The sequence below is a fragment of the Micropterus dolomieu genome, linkage group LG09 (genome assembly GCF_021292245.1).
Source record: "Micropterus dolomieu isolate WLL.071019.BEF.003 ecotype Adirondacks linkage group LG09, ASM2129224v1, whole genome shotgun sequence".
NCBI classification, from domain to species: domain Eukaryota; kingdom Metazoa; phylum Chordata; class Actinopteri; order Centrarchiformes; family Centrarchidae; genus Micropterus; species Micropterus dolomieu.
This window is the reverse complement of record NC_060158.1, coordinates 18928134-18946472: the sequence shown is the minus strand read 5'-3', so window position 1 is coordinate 18946472 and position 18339 is coordinate 18928134. Positions and strand designations below refer to the sequence as shown.

Genomic DNA, 18339 nt, shown 5'->3' with positions numbered 1-18339 from the left:
CAATCGGCTTCTTTGGGCATCTGGACCTGTTATTCGTCTTCTCAAACAGAAGTCAGTGTGCATGTTTGCAAAATGTTGCCAAAAGCTGTTTGTGTGTCATCTTCCCCCTGCGGCTGTCATTATGATTTCTAAAATAATTAAGCTTTCAAAGCTGGGATGTTGGACTTATTTATCCGCTTTACGGGGTAGGACTAAGAAATATTACACAAAGGGGAGGGAACATTAAGTATTAGTTTATAAAGCGACAGTTTTTTTTTTTTTCAAGGTCTTCTTCTACCGTCTCCTCCCACAGGGGTCAACTGGACTCGTGTGGGGCAGAGGGCTGAGAAAATAGCTTTTGTCCGTTTCACTATATAGACGAACAAAAGACAGAACCCTGTTTGTTCCTCGTATGCTGGGGGGGGGGGAGGGGGGGGGATGGAAGAGTGGGAGGGGTGCATGTCTAATTGTGCATCTGTGTAAAGGGGGGGCAGTGCCTCTCTTGAATATTCCATATGATGAACGAGCGTCGGTCCTTTTCATAGAAAACAGAAGCCTTAAAACGACAGGCAACAACAGAGCACATTGCCCGCCTGTTCAACCTAAATGACAACAAGCTTTCACTGTGTAGTTAAAATACAATTTGCTAAATTGATCTCAAGAAATGATCACAAACCAGTTTTCATCACTGAAATATAAAATTGTATTTGTTAAACATATTATCAAAAACATACATTTTATATTATGGATGCTATGTTTAAGCCAGATAATGTAAGAATTGATATCCTTGTGTAAATGTATGCTTGTGATTGTGTTTTCACGCACGTGTGGTGAGTCCTGAGAGGCAGGAAAAGAGAAAGAAGCAAAAGGACACGCATTGCAGAGACAGTTGGGATAATTAGTGAGCCGAAATCACGTTTTCTCCTCAGAATAACTGGGCTAATTGTTCTGCTTCATTACAGAATGTTAATAGGATTGATCCTCAACCTGTGGAATGTTTGTGTTAGCTCCAAATCTTTCATACATAAATCTCACTCCACCACCATGTTACCCTCATATGTTACATGTAAACACACACACACAACAGCCTGAAAATCTCAAAAATAAAAATAGATTTCACAGACAAACTGATAAATAAGGATAAAAAGTAAAATGGTAACCTAAAGCATGTTGTTTACTACTACTAATGTTAAGCTTATTGATTCTAAAAGCTTGGGGATAAAGACTGAAAAATATTTCCCATAATCTTCCAAATCCATCTTCCCAATCCACAAACAACACTGGCTGCATTGTGTCCAGCTCAGCACAGAAAACGGTATCAAAATACTTCAAGGCAGACGATGCAACAAATATTATGGTAAAGCTATTTCTATTAATAAAAAAGAAGAAATGGCTTGTTACCAGGAACATGAAACTCTGAGGGAAATAGACATTAAGGCTTTTTTGTATAAGTAAAATTGATCATGTGATTGCTACCTTTGTAGTCCCTGGAAGGTCAAAATGCAATTAATCTCCAGCCATTAGTCTACTGACATCACTGAGCATAACGGACACAACAAAGATACATCCTAGACATGCACAAGGTCCACTGTATTCTGTGTAGTATATTTGACAGATTCATGTAGACTCTGCCTCTGAAATGTACAAAATATCCTCATCAATTAGCTCAATAAATGGCTTCCTAACTTACAAGACAGAGATGGGACTGCCTGAGAAAAACAAACTCAGCATCTTGTGTGAAAACTGTGTGGGTGCGGAACCAGCACGACTAACACCATGCACAGATGTTCTGCTCATGGACACGTCAATTTCCCAGGGGACGATGCTTTGACCCTCAGGCTCTGCATCACAAAATAGCTACAACCCCTGCCATCAGAGAGCAACAGCTACAATATATAAATATCTATGATGATTTGCTATTTCATCTACAAGATAGCAGACCATATTATAGAAAAGAAAATGTGAAAGTAAACCATGATATAAAAGGTTTTACAGGGATACAGATGAATCTATCATGATCATATGACCTCATAGAAATGTATGTGAAAACCACAATGAGTAGTTCAACTGTAACTATAAATATGAACCCATAACAAGGAAGCTCTGAATACAATATTAGCTCTCTGTTGTTTTAACCTACTTTTGATAAGAGCTGCACAAGGGCTTTTATGTTGGATTGTATTCAGTATGTTTACACAATTAAGGCTTCTGCAACAGTTTTGTTCAGAACCCAACTCACCGTAATGGGAGAAGTGCTGAAGCGAATCTTCCTCTTTGGAGGGATGTCCTCTTTGTTTTCATGCGGTAAACCAGGAATCTCTGTCAGGTCAGAGCCCGGGTCGTAGACAATATCCTCATCATCTCCGTAGAGGTCATCCTCAGGATCCGTGCAGCTTTCCCCCCAACCCTGGTAACAGGCATCCCCGTCTGCATTAAAAATCACCCGCTCATTCCCAGAGTATTCCTCGTCGGGTTCTTCCACCTGGGCCTTGGGAGAGTCAGAGGGCTTGTCTTCTCTTGAACCATCCCCATCCTCCTGGCTTTCCCCGGCAGGTGTAGTTAGGGTCGGCAGTGGCTCAGGGGTTGCATCTTCAAGAGCTTTGTCGATAAGAACAGCATCATCTGTAGGTTTGGAAGCTTTGGACACCCCTAGATCATCAATAAGTTTTTTCATTACTGAAGATTTCTCCTCTTCTTCACAAGAACCATTGACCTGGCTTCCGTTGGTGGTGACCCCGGAAAGACGCCGCCTATCTCCACCCATAGTCCCAACCTTGTCTTCTTTGTCTTGGGCTCCTTTCTCTTGTGGTACTGGTTTCAGCTCCGATGTCTCCGTCCCAGGACTGGGGCTCAGAAGGTCCTCAGAAGACGAGGATGTGGGAAACTTTCCCCCTATCTTGCTCCGGTAGCTTCCACGAACTGGAGATTGTCTTGAATCATCTTCACTGAGGTCACCTCCATGTCGCTGGAATCCATCTGGTGAGTAGAGGGCCCGTCTGCTGACTCCTCTGCAGGGCGCACCTTGGTTGTGGTGGTCTGCATTTTCAAAAACAGCACTGAGTTGACTAACCGTCGGTGAGGACGCCTCTGTTCTGGAGCAAAGTGAGTCCAAGGAGTCTGTGCTGCCTCGATTGGACCTTGCACCTCGCCAGTCATCGAGATGCTCATGGGAACCTCTTTTATCACGTCCGTATGGAAAGACTGGTGATTGGGACTGGTCACGTGATTGCTGCTCAAACAACTTCCTGGTTTCAGAGAACTTTGCTCCAGCACCTCCAATCCTGTCAGTTGAAGAGGAATGCTGAAGCTTTATCACTGATCCATCAGCCTTGTTGATGAAGTTGGTGGGCTTGACCAACTTTTGTGGCGAGGAATCATCACGACCACTGGCCTTAGCTGAGGGATTTTCCGAGCCCATCTGCATGAACATGTCCTTAATGCGACTGACATGGCTGCCATACTGGCGGCCCCTCGGTTGTTTCACCCGTTCGAGGTCTTTGGGCTTGGAGTCTCCATCAATCCGAGGCTGGTCAAAGGCCTTCTTGAGTGCCTGAAACTCAGCCCGGTAGGCATTGCGGTGGGGGGAAGCACTCCGGAGGCTGGTCCTCTCCCCCGAGGCCTCCGTCTTCAGCATGATGACGTCTTTGGATTCAGAGGGGATGTCAGCATTGCCGTGGCCTCATTAGAATATGGGGAGTGACGAGTCTAATTTGACCTACCGCAGCGCTGCCTAATCTGATCCAGCGGAAGTTCCTCTAGGCCCATTCACACCTGCAGAGATAAAAAGAAACATTATAAAGATAGAAACATTTTGTAACACCGCATGCTTTTGTGAGTTCAAGAGAGATCATTATTTCAATATGAACACAATAACATCACATAAACTGAAAGTTGCACTTTCTCATCCAAATGATGGTTACAAAGAGATAATTTTTACTCTCAATCAATAACACTACTCAGAAACATGGGGGCCAAATAAATTACAGATGCTGAATGTATGACATAAAAGCTCTCAGTACAAGATAACTAGTTATGATAGTCTATTAGACTCTAAAAGCACTGATTCTGTCTTTTTAGCATTGCTGCACTGTTTACCTTCTCAAATAAATACTTACTATAGACATTGCTGTGGCAATTTCAGCTCTTTATGTTTAAACTGGTTCTATACTGTCCAAAATACTGTTGATTCAAATTTTCTTCTTCTCTGTTCTCCACCCCACTCCCTCTGTTTTCTATAGTAAGCTGTGTGTCCCACAGCTCTCTAAACCATCAATGAAATTATGGTGGTCCCTCCTAAATGCCAGCCCTCAAACAAAGCATTGCATGGTAGTTACAACTGCACAGAGAAAATGCTGCTGAATGCCCCAAAATAGTTGATACCATCCCAGGGACAAAAATACAAAGCATTTCATGAACTGAAATATTTGCAGTTTAAATGTTGAGAAAATGCCTTTGCCCACCCTTACAATATCACTGAGTTAGAGCATTCCATACCTACAGCCATGAATGTTTAATCCTGTTTGGAAATGCAATCCACATAGAGGGGAATGAAATAAAAACACAATAAAGCTGATATGAAGATAATTTAAAAAAGAAAACATTCAATGTGGGACACAGAGAATCCATTATTCTAAGTTGTTCTGAAACCCACAGCCTGGATGGTATGGATGCATGAGCAGCACCCGTGGCTGAAACCTAAATGTCCTGGTTCAATATTCATTATTCACAATGCTGGACTCTTACTGGTCCGTGATAACACCTACAGTATGTGAAATCCTTGTGCAAAAATGCATCCGTTTTAACTTAAAGAAACATCCCGTGCTGCTTCATAGGATATTGCACGGATGAAATAAGTTAGTGGTGAAGGATAAATGATGAAATTGAGGCTTTAACATTGTGTCAGTGGGATCAGACAAATAGGCAGAGCCGCACATCAGCCACACCGCACACAACATGACAGCTCAGACCTCCACCCCCCTTGACACTGTTAAACATTTATTTATTCGCATTTTGCCTCCTGCGCAGACTTATGCAAGGGCTAAAAATATAAACGACTAACCTCTCTCACTATGACTACCAAATGAGTGAGTTAACTGTTAACCACAAAGCACCGCGATGTTGCTTCAATGTTACAAAAACAAAAGAGTCAGACTTACATTCATGGCTCGGGCTTCGATTGACGCGTGATGTAAATACACTGTAATCCAGAAGGTAAACTCGTGCAAAAATATGGATGCTCTCGTTGCAAAACCTTTCGGGGGGGGAAAAAAACATTTCTATCCCACACTCGTAAATCGTCCCGGGCAGATTCGCCACTACAGAAACGTCTGGACACACTAGAGCCGCTTCAACGCCATTGCAGGCAAGTGGGTGATGCTGCCAGTCGCACTACAGGGGTGTCGGTGCGATTTGGCAGCTCCTCTCACTGAGAGCTGCACTGTGGCAGCATTTGCAGGACGGCAGCATCCGATATACGTCCGCGCTACAGTAAAAGAAACACTACTTAGCTGTAACGATATCGGGCGATTTGCAAACGTAAAGCCTCATGTGACAGGTGTTGAAACCTGAACTGCTGAAATGGTTTGGTCCGATAATCTGCCGCGAGCGGAGGGGGTTTCAGCGAGCTGCAGTCTGGCATAAATACCAGCACACGGCAACTGGAACTTTACTCGCTGCTTATTGTTCATATATAGGGTTTGGGTGGGGTTAGTAAGGTCAAAGACCACTCAGGCTGTGTGTTCAGGGTTTCTGAAAATGTGGAGTGAGTACCACCAGGGGGGCTGAATGTGTTTTGGGGGGGGGGGTGAGTGTGGCAGAAAAATTCTAAGGTAAAGTGTGATTTCACTGTTAATTCACTCATTGAAGGTCTGTCCATGAGAGGAAAAAATGCTAATTGATTAGGCCTACAACATTTAGGCCTACTATTTCCTCCATGTGGGGCCAGAAATGCTTTAAGGAGACTCTATTTAGTCTAATATAATGAAAAGAAATGAATAATAAAGTTGGCAACTGAACACATCAAACTCTCAATCTCAATCTCACACACTCAACATGGCTAAATGCACTTTTTTAAAAATGCTATGTTTTCCAGAGTTTGCAGTCTCTTTCTCCTATTAATGTGTGGGCATTATTATTGTAACAGTCTCATATATTCAAGCTGGCTGGGTCACACATGAGTCAACAGAAACTGCCTAAAGCATGGGACTGAATACATGTGATAAAGCACTAGAAAGGAAGCTTTGTCAACATCAGAATGTGTGATTATTACCACACAGAGTTATATAACTGATTTTGTTGTGTTGAAATACATGACATTGTTGCTTCCACATGTATTTTGTTAGTACAAATTACAAGTTATAAATGAATGTTTAATCATAAGAGATTAAACCATGCATATGCTGCATACATTGAGATATTTAGGACTTGATTTCACTTGTCACTTTCTCAAATCTCATAATGTAAATCTCATTTATTTTAATCCTATCTGCCAAAATATGCAATTAACATTATTATTTAACAATTTCAGTCCATGCTGAACTGACTTAAAGCAGAGGTGGTTTACGTACAGTATGTTCTTTTTTTATATGGTAGGCAGCTGCTGTTCTATTTTTACTTAAAGTAGCCTACAACCCTTAAAATTTTTCAGTGCCAGCATCTTGAATTTAGAGAGTGAAATGTTACATGAAAGGGTGTCTTTGCCATTTAAAGTCTATCTGGTGTACTAGAAAGAAACAGACCCACATGAGTTACAGTCTTTATCTTTATTTATTTAGCTGATGCTTTTATCCAAAGTGACTTACAATTGCTATATATGTCAGAGGTTGCTAGCTAGGGGTTAAGTGTCTTGCTCAGGGACACATTGGTGTTCTCACAGTGGATTTGAACCCAGGTCTCTCACACCAAAGGTATGTGTGTTATCCACTGGTCCATCACCACTCCCACCTAATTGATCTAAGCAAGCAAAACGCAGGGCAATTACAGTGTGCATTCAGCTGAAACAGAATTGTACAGTGATCAATCCAAATCAGTACACATCATGTTACATCACACACATTTGGCCACTATCTTAGCCTCTTGCCAAGACAGAAATGCTGTTTTCCCAGTCTTCCTTGTGCATCTTACCGCATGCATTGCCCTATAATGATTGTTGTGATATATTCATACCAAGTCCAAACACTGTCTATGTGAAGATGTTGCTAAGCAACCTAAAAATAATCATAAGGGGATAAAAGGGAGGGTGAGAGAACGGAGCAGACTCGCACTGCAGAGCACAGAGGATGGATGGCGTCGTGTATATCACCACAGAGGAAGCCATGAATCCAGTTTCAAACATGAATTCATCAAACAAAAATCATTCAGTGACCACCGTCAGCATGTTAGCCAGAATTAGGATCCTTTTCTGCGGGATCAGTGCTCTATTAGTGGTGGCTGACATCAAGGGGGCATGAGGGATGAATTGAGGGCCCCACAGCCCTTTGGCAGGCCTGCCTTGGAGCCAAGGGGCTAAAACATGACCATCTGTCAGCTAGGACTGTCTCTGCATGGGGCCTGGACAGATTGGAGCAGACTTCTCAAACATGCCTGTGCCCTCTTGCAGCTGGGCTGCGGAGGTCAAGCCCTGGTCTAGTGATGATGAGCATTTGTGTATGTTCAAGAGGACGTGTCTGTCTTCACAAGTCCTGGACCTCCATTATCAAGATATCATCAAGCTAATGGATCAAAAAGCAATCAAAGAAGCCAGCAGTAAACCCTGGAATTAACCAAAACATGAATGAAAATGCTTAAATGAACGACCTAGTGAATTACACCACACCCACATGCTGTCCTGGATCACAAGGAGGCAGGTAAGCAAAAAGGCAGAAGCCACTCCTTCGATTGGATATACATTATAATTCCCGTTTAACTTGAACATCCCGCAGAAAGATTTCCTGAAGGCGTGGCGCTCCTGACTCACATCATGTTTTGGCACTTTTGGGATTTTTACTAGACAACCATCTTTTTCCATCCAGATGTTCAGCCAATGAGAAGTCGTGCTGTCTCCAGTGAGGAAAGGAGGCGGAGGAAGGAATGCAGCAGAATGCTTATTATTATGGCTGTCAAACCGGGTGGCGATTAGATAAAACATCCTTTTTCATGAGAGATTTACCTAGATGATATGCACCATGTCCGCTGCAGCTGTTGCGGTATGGCTTGGCACGGGTACGTATCGATTAAACTCGGAAATATCAGGGGATTTTTCTCTGGTTTGCCTTTGATGCGGGGTCCATGCTAGTTAGCTACGTAGCTAGTTATTAGCCTGCTGCTGTTTCGCTGCTCCGCTCATTTTTTCCAAGAGGCTGAGGAGGAGACGTGGAAAAATGGCTAATGATAGAAAGCGATACCGTTATACGGGTGCCTAAACATTAAACGTCAAAAAAATGTGTTTTGTACAGTACCTTAACGTTACATCTCAAACGAGGAATATAAACGTTAAGTTACGTTGTCTTGCTAGTTAGTTTCTTGTCACTCATACAGCTTTAATTACCTTTGGGGAAATAGCATGTTATATGTAGACCAGGTGTGTTATGAATGCCTAATTGAGTAGCTGATGCTAGTTTAGCAGCTCAAGTACATGTAGGGAATAGATGAGATTAATACACTGCTTCATTATGTGAAGTCTACACAGTGACAGCATCCTGTTTGTTACAGCGGCTTATCACTGGTGCACACATTACTTGTAGGCAAAATATGTTTTCTCAGTTGCCAGCTTATTAGGTCCAGCTAAAACTAATGCTAAAAACTAATTCAACAGCCCACCAGTAAATCCCTTCATGAAGGTTGTATTGCTCCATTTTTTAAGGCACTTAAAGCCCACTATGAACCTTAAAAATGCAGCAAGACTGAAAGGCTCACATCTCAGGAAGCAAAAATGGATTTGCTTTTATCTGTGGGTACCATTAACACCTCATTTACTTTATTTATCAGTTAATCTGTCAGTTATATTCTTGATTGTTAAATAGATCATTCATTTTGTCATAAAAAAAAGTCAATCTGAACTTGCTAAAAGTGCTAAAACAAAAAAAAAAGTAAACATTATAACCTTAATAAAGGAAGAATGTATTGCACGGCTATTGCATCAGACTGTATTAGTTTGAGCCTGGTGTACCTAATTAATGGGCAACAAACCGAATGTGTGGTTCAGAATGCCCCCTTGAGAGACTTGTTCCATTCATGCTTTTATTCATTGACCCAATAGTTTACGTTGCGCATGCCTATGCCAAAGACACCACTTTACATGAGAGAAATGTCCGTATGGAGCGATCCCTGGGCTTGAAGCGGAGAACAGCCCTGTACAGAGATGGTGAGTGGGTGTGTGCAGTGGTGCACTTCATGTGTTGAGCCGTCCCCTCCCCCCTGTCATAACACAGTTACATGCTCAACTGGTTCCCCATTAATACTGGCATCATTGTTTTCAGTTGTCTGCTGTCCCACAAACTTGGCCCACTTACTTTTTGTTATAACAGCAGTTTAATGATTTTCAATTTTACCTAAACCTTGTCCTTGCTTAGAAGTAGAATTTCTTCTAAATCATTAACTATGAGACAACGGTCTGTTTCTCCTGGTTAACGTGCTGGTACCTTACCACACTGATTCAACACTGTAAATGACACAGAACTTCTCATCAATCGTTTCAGACAAATCAGTTACTTACCTTTTTATAGAGCGCTAGAAGATTGAACTGGCTGTTTCATGCTCACTCTTGTCCTTAGCCATTGCCTTCTGCTTGTTGTGACAACAGCTAGTTTCACTTCCAGGTCTGTGTTTAGCACGACAACGCTCAAACGCATCACAGGCAGTATACGAAAGCCTCTGCCCTTAACAGTAGCAATCCTTGTTGTCTGTGCTTCCCCGCTTAACACCAGAGAAGCACATGCAGTCCTCCTGACCCAGGCGACATGCACAGACAAAGCTGATTCAACAGATCTAGGCTAAAGGACATCCCTCCCTTGTCTCTGCCTCAGGTAGCTAGGGCCATTAGAGGGACACGGGTGGTTTATTCACTCTACGTTGCCAAAGGCATTTTTAACTAAGGCATCCCTATGAGCAGTGTATAGAAAATCCTTGTGGAAAGTGTAGCTTTGTTGTGTGTATTAGCACCAGCATGGACACTTGTCTGTCTCTACGCTTGTCCTACAGCAGGAGCCAACAGGTTAGTCTTTAGTGGACAGTTTAGTGTTCACTTTTAATTAGTGATGTATTATGTACAGTAGGAGCGCTGCAGTCCATCATCTCGAGAAAGCCTGGCAGAAAATCTGCCTGCCACGAATAAGGAGATCTGATGCTATTAGCAGTGTAGCTTAGTCAGTGATCTTTACTTACCCTGGCTGCTCTCTAAATGGAAGTGACTGCATGCAGAGGTGAGGGTGAAACACAGTCCAATAGGAACCTGTAAGCTAGACTGGCTAACAGAAAAGGCTGCCGGGGTGTGTGCTAGGGCCTAACTGTTTGTTGCTGAATCAATGCTTTAATGTTGATATGCTAAAACACATTTCAAATCCCATAGGTCATTTCCTATTCCTCAGCCCATCAGGCGAGACCGGACCATCTGGGGTTGCTTGTATGTCCTGCCTGTCTCGTGTCACAAATGTTTACACCACGTCTAGTTGGTCTCTGAGCATAACAGAATAGCCAGTGCTCGACCTTGACCGGGAGTGTGAGACTGTGGTCCTTTGTGTGGTTAAGAATTGATGAGGCCCAATGGGTGGGGTAATAGAATCCGAGTGTGCGCATTCATAGTGGGAATTGCAGATCGACTCGAGTCGTCACCGAGGGCGCCGCTGGTGTGCTCAAACTGAATAAGATTTTATTCTTGGTCTCTGAATAGCCTAGATCCTAATGTCACGGGTGCGATAGTAGCAGCAAGGAGAGCTATAGCGTGGATTAGTCATGCTCAGGTGGTTCCTCCAATCTGTCCTTGGAAAGAGATGTGGCGGGAATAACCTCAGGTTTCTATAAGTAACACCACGTTTAGTGGCCGCTAAATGCTATTGATTCTATCTAGGTGTGATAGAGCCCTCGGGGACATTGGACATATGGCCAGTTCAGCGTCTCTGTCTGGGGCCACAGATGTAGCCCAGTTTAACACACATATGGGATTATTTTACAACTTTACACTTCTAGCAGTGCACTGAGAGGCAATTCCACTTTGTAGATGTGGACTTCCATAATAATGTGCAGCGTACTGTGCCACCTAATCTTCTATAGCCCCTTTGTGAGACCAGGTAATAGATAACACTTAACAACCTAGATCACATACTTACTTTCATGGACACGGATTAAAATGTAAATCCAGCTATATTACTCTCTTCAGCTGAGACTCTCCTTGGAAATCAGCTTCTGTTGAAGGAGAGGGCTTACAGTTCAGTAGTAGAGCCCCGCTGCATGTCATAATGCTGATGAAAGTGATGTGGAACATGTTGGTTTGATGCCTATGCCTATGATGAAGCAGGAGATAAATAGTCATGGAAATTGGTGACATTTTGCTAGCGGGAAGGCACACACACAGCTTTTCCGTGCATTCCCATAGCTGCTTAATGTGTGTAGAGTTATGTGTCTGCAGGCGAGAACTCTCTTTCTGTTGCACTTCATAGCACAGATCTCCAATCCCCCCTACCGCCACCTCTTGTGCTCTTTCTCTTCCCCTTCCTCCTCCTCTTCTTCCTCGTACACCCAGTCTCCCATGGAGATTAAAAATGGAGTGCCCACCAACTGAGGGAGAGAGGAGAGAAAAACGCTGCGCAAAATGCTGAGCGGTTGGAAGAAGACAAGTGAGCAAGAGAAAGCTGGGCAAATCACCTCCAGTCTCACATTGTGTAAACTTTTGTGAAGGGGCTGCCATTTTACTACCGATGCTTTTCACAAATAAAGGCTAAATGTTTGTGTTTGACGTGGAGTGGGGTTAAACACAGAGTATAATGGAGCTAGAGTTGGAGGAGGGCATGAAAACAACTCTGTACAGTCTGAATGACTCTCATTACTGCTGCTTTTATTCACAGCACCTCGGCTCCTTGCCGAGGTAATTCATTGTTGTGGTTTAGCAGCTTGCTCTTCCGATATACAAAATCATAGTCTTGCTGGCAGCTAATAATTTTAATTTTTGTCTTCACGCTTTGCTGTTTCAGCGCTGCATCCTTGTGTGAATAAATGCATTTACCTTCATGAGAATGCAGAAGGCAGGCAAGAAGAGTAGACAAATCTATCATTGTGAGCAGTATATGAAGTGTGAAGTAGGTAAGCAAGTACTTGTAACCCAAATGTTTGCTTCATTTGTTTTCCCCCCTATTAACGCCTCCTCTTCTTTTCTAATTAGCGCTGCTGGCAGGTCATTAATGATGAATAAAACAGAAAAAAACAGCCAATGTTCTGCTTTCAGGAACTAATTTCCTTTTGGTTTAAAATCTGCATTTCAGTGGTCACCATCTTGTCGAGATCGCATGCAGACCGTAACGTCTACCCATCTGCGGGAGTGCTGTTCGTCCATGTTCTGGAGAGAGAGCACTTCAAAGGAGAGTTTCCCCCCTATCCAAAGTCAGGTATAACACTCCGCTACCCATTTTCTGCAGTTTGTTGTAGTGGTTAATAGTGTTGAAATATTTGATTATCTAAATCACTAAAACATTTGGACCAGCCATTGTTGGCACATTGTATAAATGCAGTAGTGCATTCTCCATTCATCATATTTCACTAGAAGAAATTGCTTAGCTGCTGTTGGCAACACGTCCACAATTCAGCTAATGGGTCTAAATGTGCATTACTGAATTGGTTCTGACCCATGACAAATCATTGGGTCACCCCTTACTAAACAGCTCTGCCTACAGGTGATGCCAGCAATGACCCGATCACTTTCAATACCAACCTGATGGGCTACCCTGACAGACCGGGCTGGCTGCGCTACATCCAGAGGACTCCGCACAGCGACGGCGTGCTCTATGGCTCCCCAACTGCAGAGCACGTCGGCAAGGCCACCGTCATAGAGGTGGGTGTTTGGACCACTTTCAAAGTGAAAGAGAAGGAAGATGAAGGCATTTGTGCTTCTGTTTAATGTGTTAAGGGAAGGAAAAGAAAGTCTGCTTTTGTGTTAAAAGTGTTGAACAAAATGAAAGCATTAAATAAGAAGAATCGGTCATTTTCAGTCATTTGAAAGGAAGGCCAAGGCACACATACAGGTAATAGAGCCTTGATTTGTATGCATTTAGTTGTAGTAAAGTGCAACGTTTCGCTCTGAGCTTTCAGACGAATTCCATTATGTCTTTTTATGCTTTCTTTGTCCCCCATAAGCTACTGTAGAAATTCTTTTCCCAAAAGGCTTAGCGTTCCCAGCGTGCACTATGTGCCTCTATATGGTGTCTCAGTTGGTACAGAGTCTGCGTACTGTATCTAGCTCAGCCTTGTCCAGAGGGCTGCTGCCATATAAGCTGCACTGATCTGGGCTTAAACTTTCACCCCTGTGTGTTGCAGATTACTGCCTATAACAGACGTACTTTTGAGACGGCACGGCACAACTTGGTCATAAACATCATGGGCACAGAAGGTAAGGTGCCAGTGTGAGAGCTTAGAGCAAACAACAGATCAGACTGTGTCAACTGATTAAACCCTGAGGGCACATTCAGTACTTGAAGAGAAAACGATGCCTTTGATTACTTTTGTCAATGAAAACTTATCAATCACTTCTAAAGACATATTGTATTGATCTAACCATGCATATAAACAATTATTAACAATTATCAAACTCTATCTAACAGTCTGAATCATTTAGTCTACAGATAAACTAAAAGATGTCTTACTTGTTATAGGCACTCACCTTTCATGAAGCATCAAGCATCACAGGTTGTCATAAATCAGTATGATATGTTGAGACTTCTGTAAACATAGAGTCCTGTATTGGTACAGTATGACACGGTTATGAATTTTGAATGAATGAAGGCGTTACTTTCCATCTTTGTGCCAACACCTCATATCTGCGCATCTGTATTTTTGCACTGTGGCTTGTTGACCTGTCACAGTACATGCAGTACAGTATGAACTGAGTTGGTTGAACGCTCAGCAGATGTTCACAGCGCTAACGTGACATCACTCTCCCTATGCTGTGATGTCATCTGCCATCTGGCCCCAGAAGGAGGCCAAGTCATAACAGAGTGGAGCAGACACACAAGCGTCTGCTGGACAGACTGGCGAAATCACTGTCAGCTTTGCAGTACTAATAAAGTATTAATGACGTCTTATTCAGCAGAACACCACTGTAGCTGTCCCCTCATCTTACTGCCAATCACCCTTTTCAAATTTCCCTCTGACTCTCACCTCTTCATCCCTATGAACAGAGTTCCCTCTGCCCTACCAGGCAGAATTTTACATAAAAAACATGAATGTGGAGGAGATGCTGGCCAGTGAGGTGCTCGGGGACTTCCTGGGAGCAGTGAAGAACGTATGGCAGCCTGAGCGCCTCAATGCCATCAACATCACCTCGGCGCTGGACCGTGGCGGCCGGGTGCCCCTGCCCATCAACAACCTCAAGGAAGGGTGAGGATTTTGAAGGTTTGGCTGAATTTGTACAGCAGCAGTTGTAAATACTAGGAGTGCTTTTCATACAGAGGGAAGGTTGATCCAGTTTCTTTTTCTGGCTCATTTTATAGCACTTTGTGTTATAATTTAGGTATAATCATAACATCTCTACAATAAGCATGAGGTTTAACAGTCTTACCATTTCTTTCCATGAGTGACCTCTTCACCCTGTCTCAATCAAACAAATTGCTTGGATTGTCAGCCCACTCACATGCTGACATTTTATTTAATTGGGGCCTTGGGGATCCACAGCTCGCTGTGAATTAGATGAGTACACTTGGCCATCAGCGCTGACAGACACTGTCGGTTGGTCTAGTTCAGGGGGGAATAGCCCACATGAAGTGCCATAAGTTGTGCATCAATGATTCATGCTGACGTTTTGGAAGATGAAAGCATCTAGGAGAACACTCAGTGTAGGAGAAATGCTTTGACTATAACAAGCCTCAGCATAAACATGTAAAATGGGGCTCCTTCTTCTCTTCTCTCGTGCTTTGTATTTCACTGTCTCCTCCTCTCCCTAGAGTGTATGTGATGGTTGGTGCTGATGTTGCCTTCTCGTCGTGCCTGCGGGAGGTGGAAAGCCCACATAACCAGCTGCGCTGCAGTCAGGAGATGGAGCCTGTCATCAGCTGTGACAAGAAGTTCCGAGCTCAGTTTCACATTGATTGGTGTAAGATTTCTCTGGTGAGGATTGTCTTGTACAGATTTGGTAAATGGTAAATGGACTGTACTTTCTAGCCTTCCGATGACTTGAAACATTTTGCTTGTGCTACATAAGCACTGTTTTTGACACACCTTTTCCAGTTTACTGTATCGTTCCCAAATGCTGAATTAACTTAAAACTTACCAAAACTTATTTCTTTAGGTTGACATCAACAAAGTGGTCCCGATATACATTACCCGTCCAGAACCAGGCACCGGGATCCTACCTGAATTTGGGGAATACAACCCTCCGTCTGAGTCTCTGAAGGGCCGGGACTACTTTTCAGACTTCCTTATCACACTGGCTGTTCCCTCCGCTGTGGCACTAGTCCTCTTCTTCATCCTCGGTTACACTATGTGCTGCAGACGGGAAGGGGTGTAAGTGTGCTTGGACTTTTTGGAATTTTTATGCAAATATTGCACCACACAGCCCAACCAACATTTGAGGATAGGCCAGAAACTGTCATTTAAGTCTATATGAGAACCAAATGGGAGATAGGGTGGATAGTGCAGGATATTTAGATAAGAGCAATAATTTGGATTGGAATTGCAGCTTGTCATTACCATCCATCCACTGAGTTCCCCATGAATATCTGTGACAGCATTTTGTTAATTTGTTCATGTACATCTTGATGTTTTGAAACACAGCCGCGGCATCAATAGCCATTCATCCACGAGAAATCCTTTCATCGTTCTCCATCATTTACAGGCTGGGAGAGACGTGCCCCCTCGTTCACTCAGTATTCCATGTCCCATCACCACTTCCACTCTGTCTATACCCAGCAGTCCATTCACTTGTGTGTAGATGTCTGTTTAACTGTTAATATTAGTATTTAATTCAGCCATTTTGTTTTGTTCCTAGGGAAAAAAGAAACATGCAAACACCAGAGTAAGTGTTTTACCTCTCCTGTGTTTTCCCTTATTTTGGTTCTGTTTCTGCCCCCCCCCCCTTTGGTTTGCAGTTGTGTCATCTATGTTGTCATTGACGGCTTTCTCATTACCATGCATACGCTCATCTGTGTGTTTACATCCATTCATCCAATGGGCTGCTCAAAAATTGAATGACCAGATTTAGGTAATTAATGCTGTAGCAGTAACAAATTGCTTTAAATTGTACATTAATCTTGAAGACTAAGAACATATCTAAGTCAGACGAAGTCACAGCGATAGGTAAGGGTGGATGTTATATTTCTGTTGTGCATGCATGAATTGAGTGCGGAATGTAATTTCCACGACACCGAGCATACTGTAGCAGATACGAATGGATTGCACATTCAAATATTTTAGATGTGTTTCAGTAAATAAAGCATTACACACAGGATGAGACAAATTAACACCACCAGCCACGGCAACAATGCAAGCAAGCATGTTAACGTCGCTGCCTGTCCCCTCTCCAGCATCCAGCTGGTTCACCACAGCTCCATACAGAAGTCCAGCAAGGAGCTGCGGAGCATGTCTAAGAACCGGGAGATCTCCTGGCCCCTCTCCACCCTGCCTGTCTTCAACCCGGTCAGCGGCGAGGTGGTGCCGCCCATCCACCCCGACAACTATGAGACCACCAGTATGCCCCTCATGCAGACACAGACGTGAGTTGAAAGGCGATTTAATTTGGATGGAGGGGACGTGCACTTGCGGTAGCACAGCATGCGGATGAAAACACAGACATCCTCACGCACATTTGTGCACCCGTGCTCATTAGCAGGCATGCACATGAATGGCCCATAGGAGTCATTATGGGGGAGTATGGAAACTAAAGCATTATCGTTTTATCTTGTTTTCAGTCCTTGTAACGATTCCAAGTTTACAGCCTTTGGAAAATATGACTGGAGCTTAAGAGGTTCAAACTGTCCCATGAGTTTCCTAATGGGCTTGAAACTCTGAACAAACACTAAAGGCTATTGTAATGTATGTGAATGTCTATTTACCATATCATGATTTATACTTTCAGGAATCTGCAAAACCAGATTACGATACCACAGCAACGACCATCTGGTTAGTATTTCCTTTAACCTTTAGATAGTAGTCCGGTGATCTGCCTTAATATATCTGCATGTGTACTATGTGATGTGACTTTTAATAAATATATTACAACAACAGATGATTCTACAGGCTTTAGTCACAGCAGTAGATGTCGGAGCAGCATTTAAGCTTTGACTAGTGATTGTGGTGGGTGATCTGCCTACATTAAGTAGGATGTTGCTCACAACCTCAGTGTATCTCCCTTCTGCATCACTGTTAAAAATACAAGCATGCAGACTTTATTTAATTGGATACAGATTACAGATAGCAAATCATTGTGCTATGGCGCCACTAGAAATCAGGCACCAGAGCTTTACCTCTTGTCTAGCACCGTCTCAGTCACTGCATTTGTGGTGTCGGTGTGCAAGCGCCCTCCTGTGTGCATGGTGTTCAACTGCATGACAGTTCCAGCACTAACCTGCTGCTCTCTCTGTTCACTGCTAACAAAAGGAGATAATTATGTCATGTCAACTTTTCGAAGGCTGGAGGTAGGTGCTGCAGTCCATTTATGTGTTAATGTAGAGATAAAATGCGAGTTGTTATTTCTGAAAATAACAAAATGTATCAATGTGAGTAGTTGGCAACCAAGTTTTGAATCATTTTTTCATATTTATTCTAGGTAAATGGTATTCCTGAGGAGAGAAAGGTGGCCGAAGCACTGAATTTGTGACCAGAGACACCGATGTTGGAGCCGACTTTGATTCCATATCTATATCTTTGTTTTTGAAATAACATTTGTGCCAATCTGCATGCCTCAGAAGTGTCTTTACAAAGATTTATCGTCCATATGCACTTACACTTTGAAGAGTGTGTTAAAGGTTAACAAAAGAGCTTAGCTTACGATACAAATACAATAGAATATTTTTTAATATTTGTGTAAATGTTAAATCTACAATGTTTGTATTTCTACTTGCTTTGCACAATGGACTTCTTGGAAGAAAAAGGGAGTTTTACATTATGTTTTAGTTGTCATGTGTTATCAATTATATGTAATGGGTCACATGATACCAATAAATTCTTTTGAAAAGATTTTTTCCGTTA

At 42.9% G+C, this 18339-nt stretch overlaps 2 protein-coding genes across 8 annotated transcripts in view; one reads left to right on the top strand and one right to left on the bottom strand.

The window, feature by feature from the left end:
- The window catches only part of ppp1r9a (protein phosphatase 1, regulatory subunit 9A), a 47902-nt gene extending 42478 nt beyond the window's left edge, over window positions 1-5424 (bottom strand). For all 5 annotated transcript variants that reach the window (XM_046058970.1, XM_046058972.1, XM_046058971.1 and 2 more), the window contains exons 1-3: window positions 5136-5424; window positions 3699-3750; window positions 2219-3621 (exon numbers count right to left, since the gene is read on the bottom strand). In XM_046058970.1, the coding sequence (XP_045914926.1) occupies window positions 2219-3621; window positions 3699-3744 (1449 nt within the window). In that variant the 5' untranslated portion in view covers window positions 3745-3750; window positions 5136-5424. The remainder of the gene's footprint in view (window positions 1-2218; window positions 3622-3698; window positions 3751-5135) is intronic.
- A 2495-nt stretch (window positions 5425-7919) lies between these two features.
- On the top strand, window positions 7920-18327 carry sgce (sarcoglycan, epsilon). 3 transcript variants are annotated; one of them, XM_046058147.1, is made up of 11 exons: window positions 7920-8178; window positions 12429-12551; window positions 12837-12994; window positions 13477-13549; window positions 14337-14535; window positions 15099-15261; window positions 15443-15657; window positions 16142-16168; window positions 16677-16865; window positions 17228-17271; window positions 17918-18327. In XM_046058147.1, exons 1-11 carry the CDS (start codon window positions 8130-8132, stop codon window positions 17932-17934), a joined length of 1257 nt encoding a protein of 418 aa, XP_045914103.1. In that variant the 5' UTR covers window positions 7920-8129; the 3' UTR covers window positions 17935-18327. The 3 variants fall into 3 exon arrangements, with proteins under 3 accessions (XP_045914103.1, XP_045914104.1, XP_045914102.1); XM_046058146.1 differs by lacking the exon at window positions 7920-8178 and adding an exon at window positions 12228-12249; XM_046058148.1 differs by lacking the exons at window positions 7920-8178; window positions 16142-16168 and adding an exon at window positions 12165-12249.
- The last annotated feature ends 12 nt before the right edge of the window (window positions 18328-18339 follow it).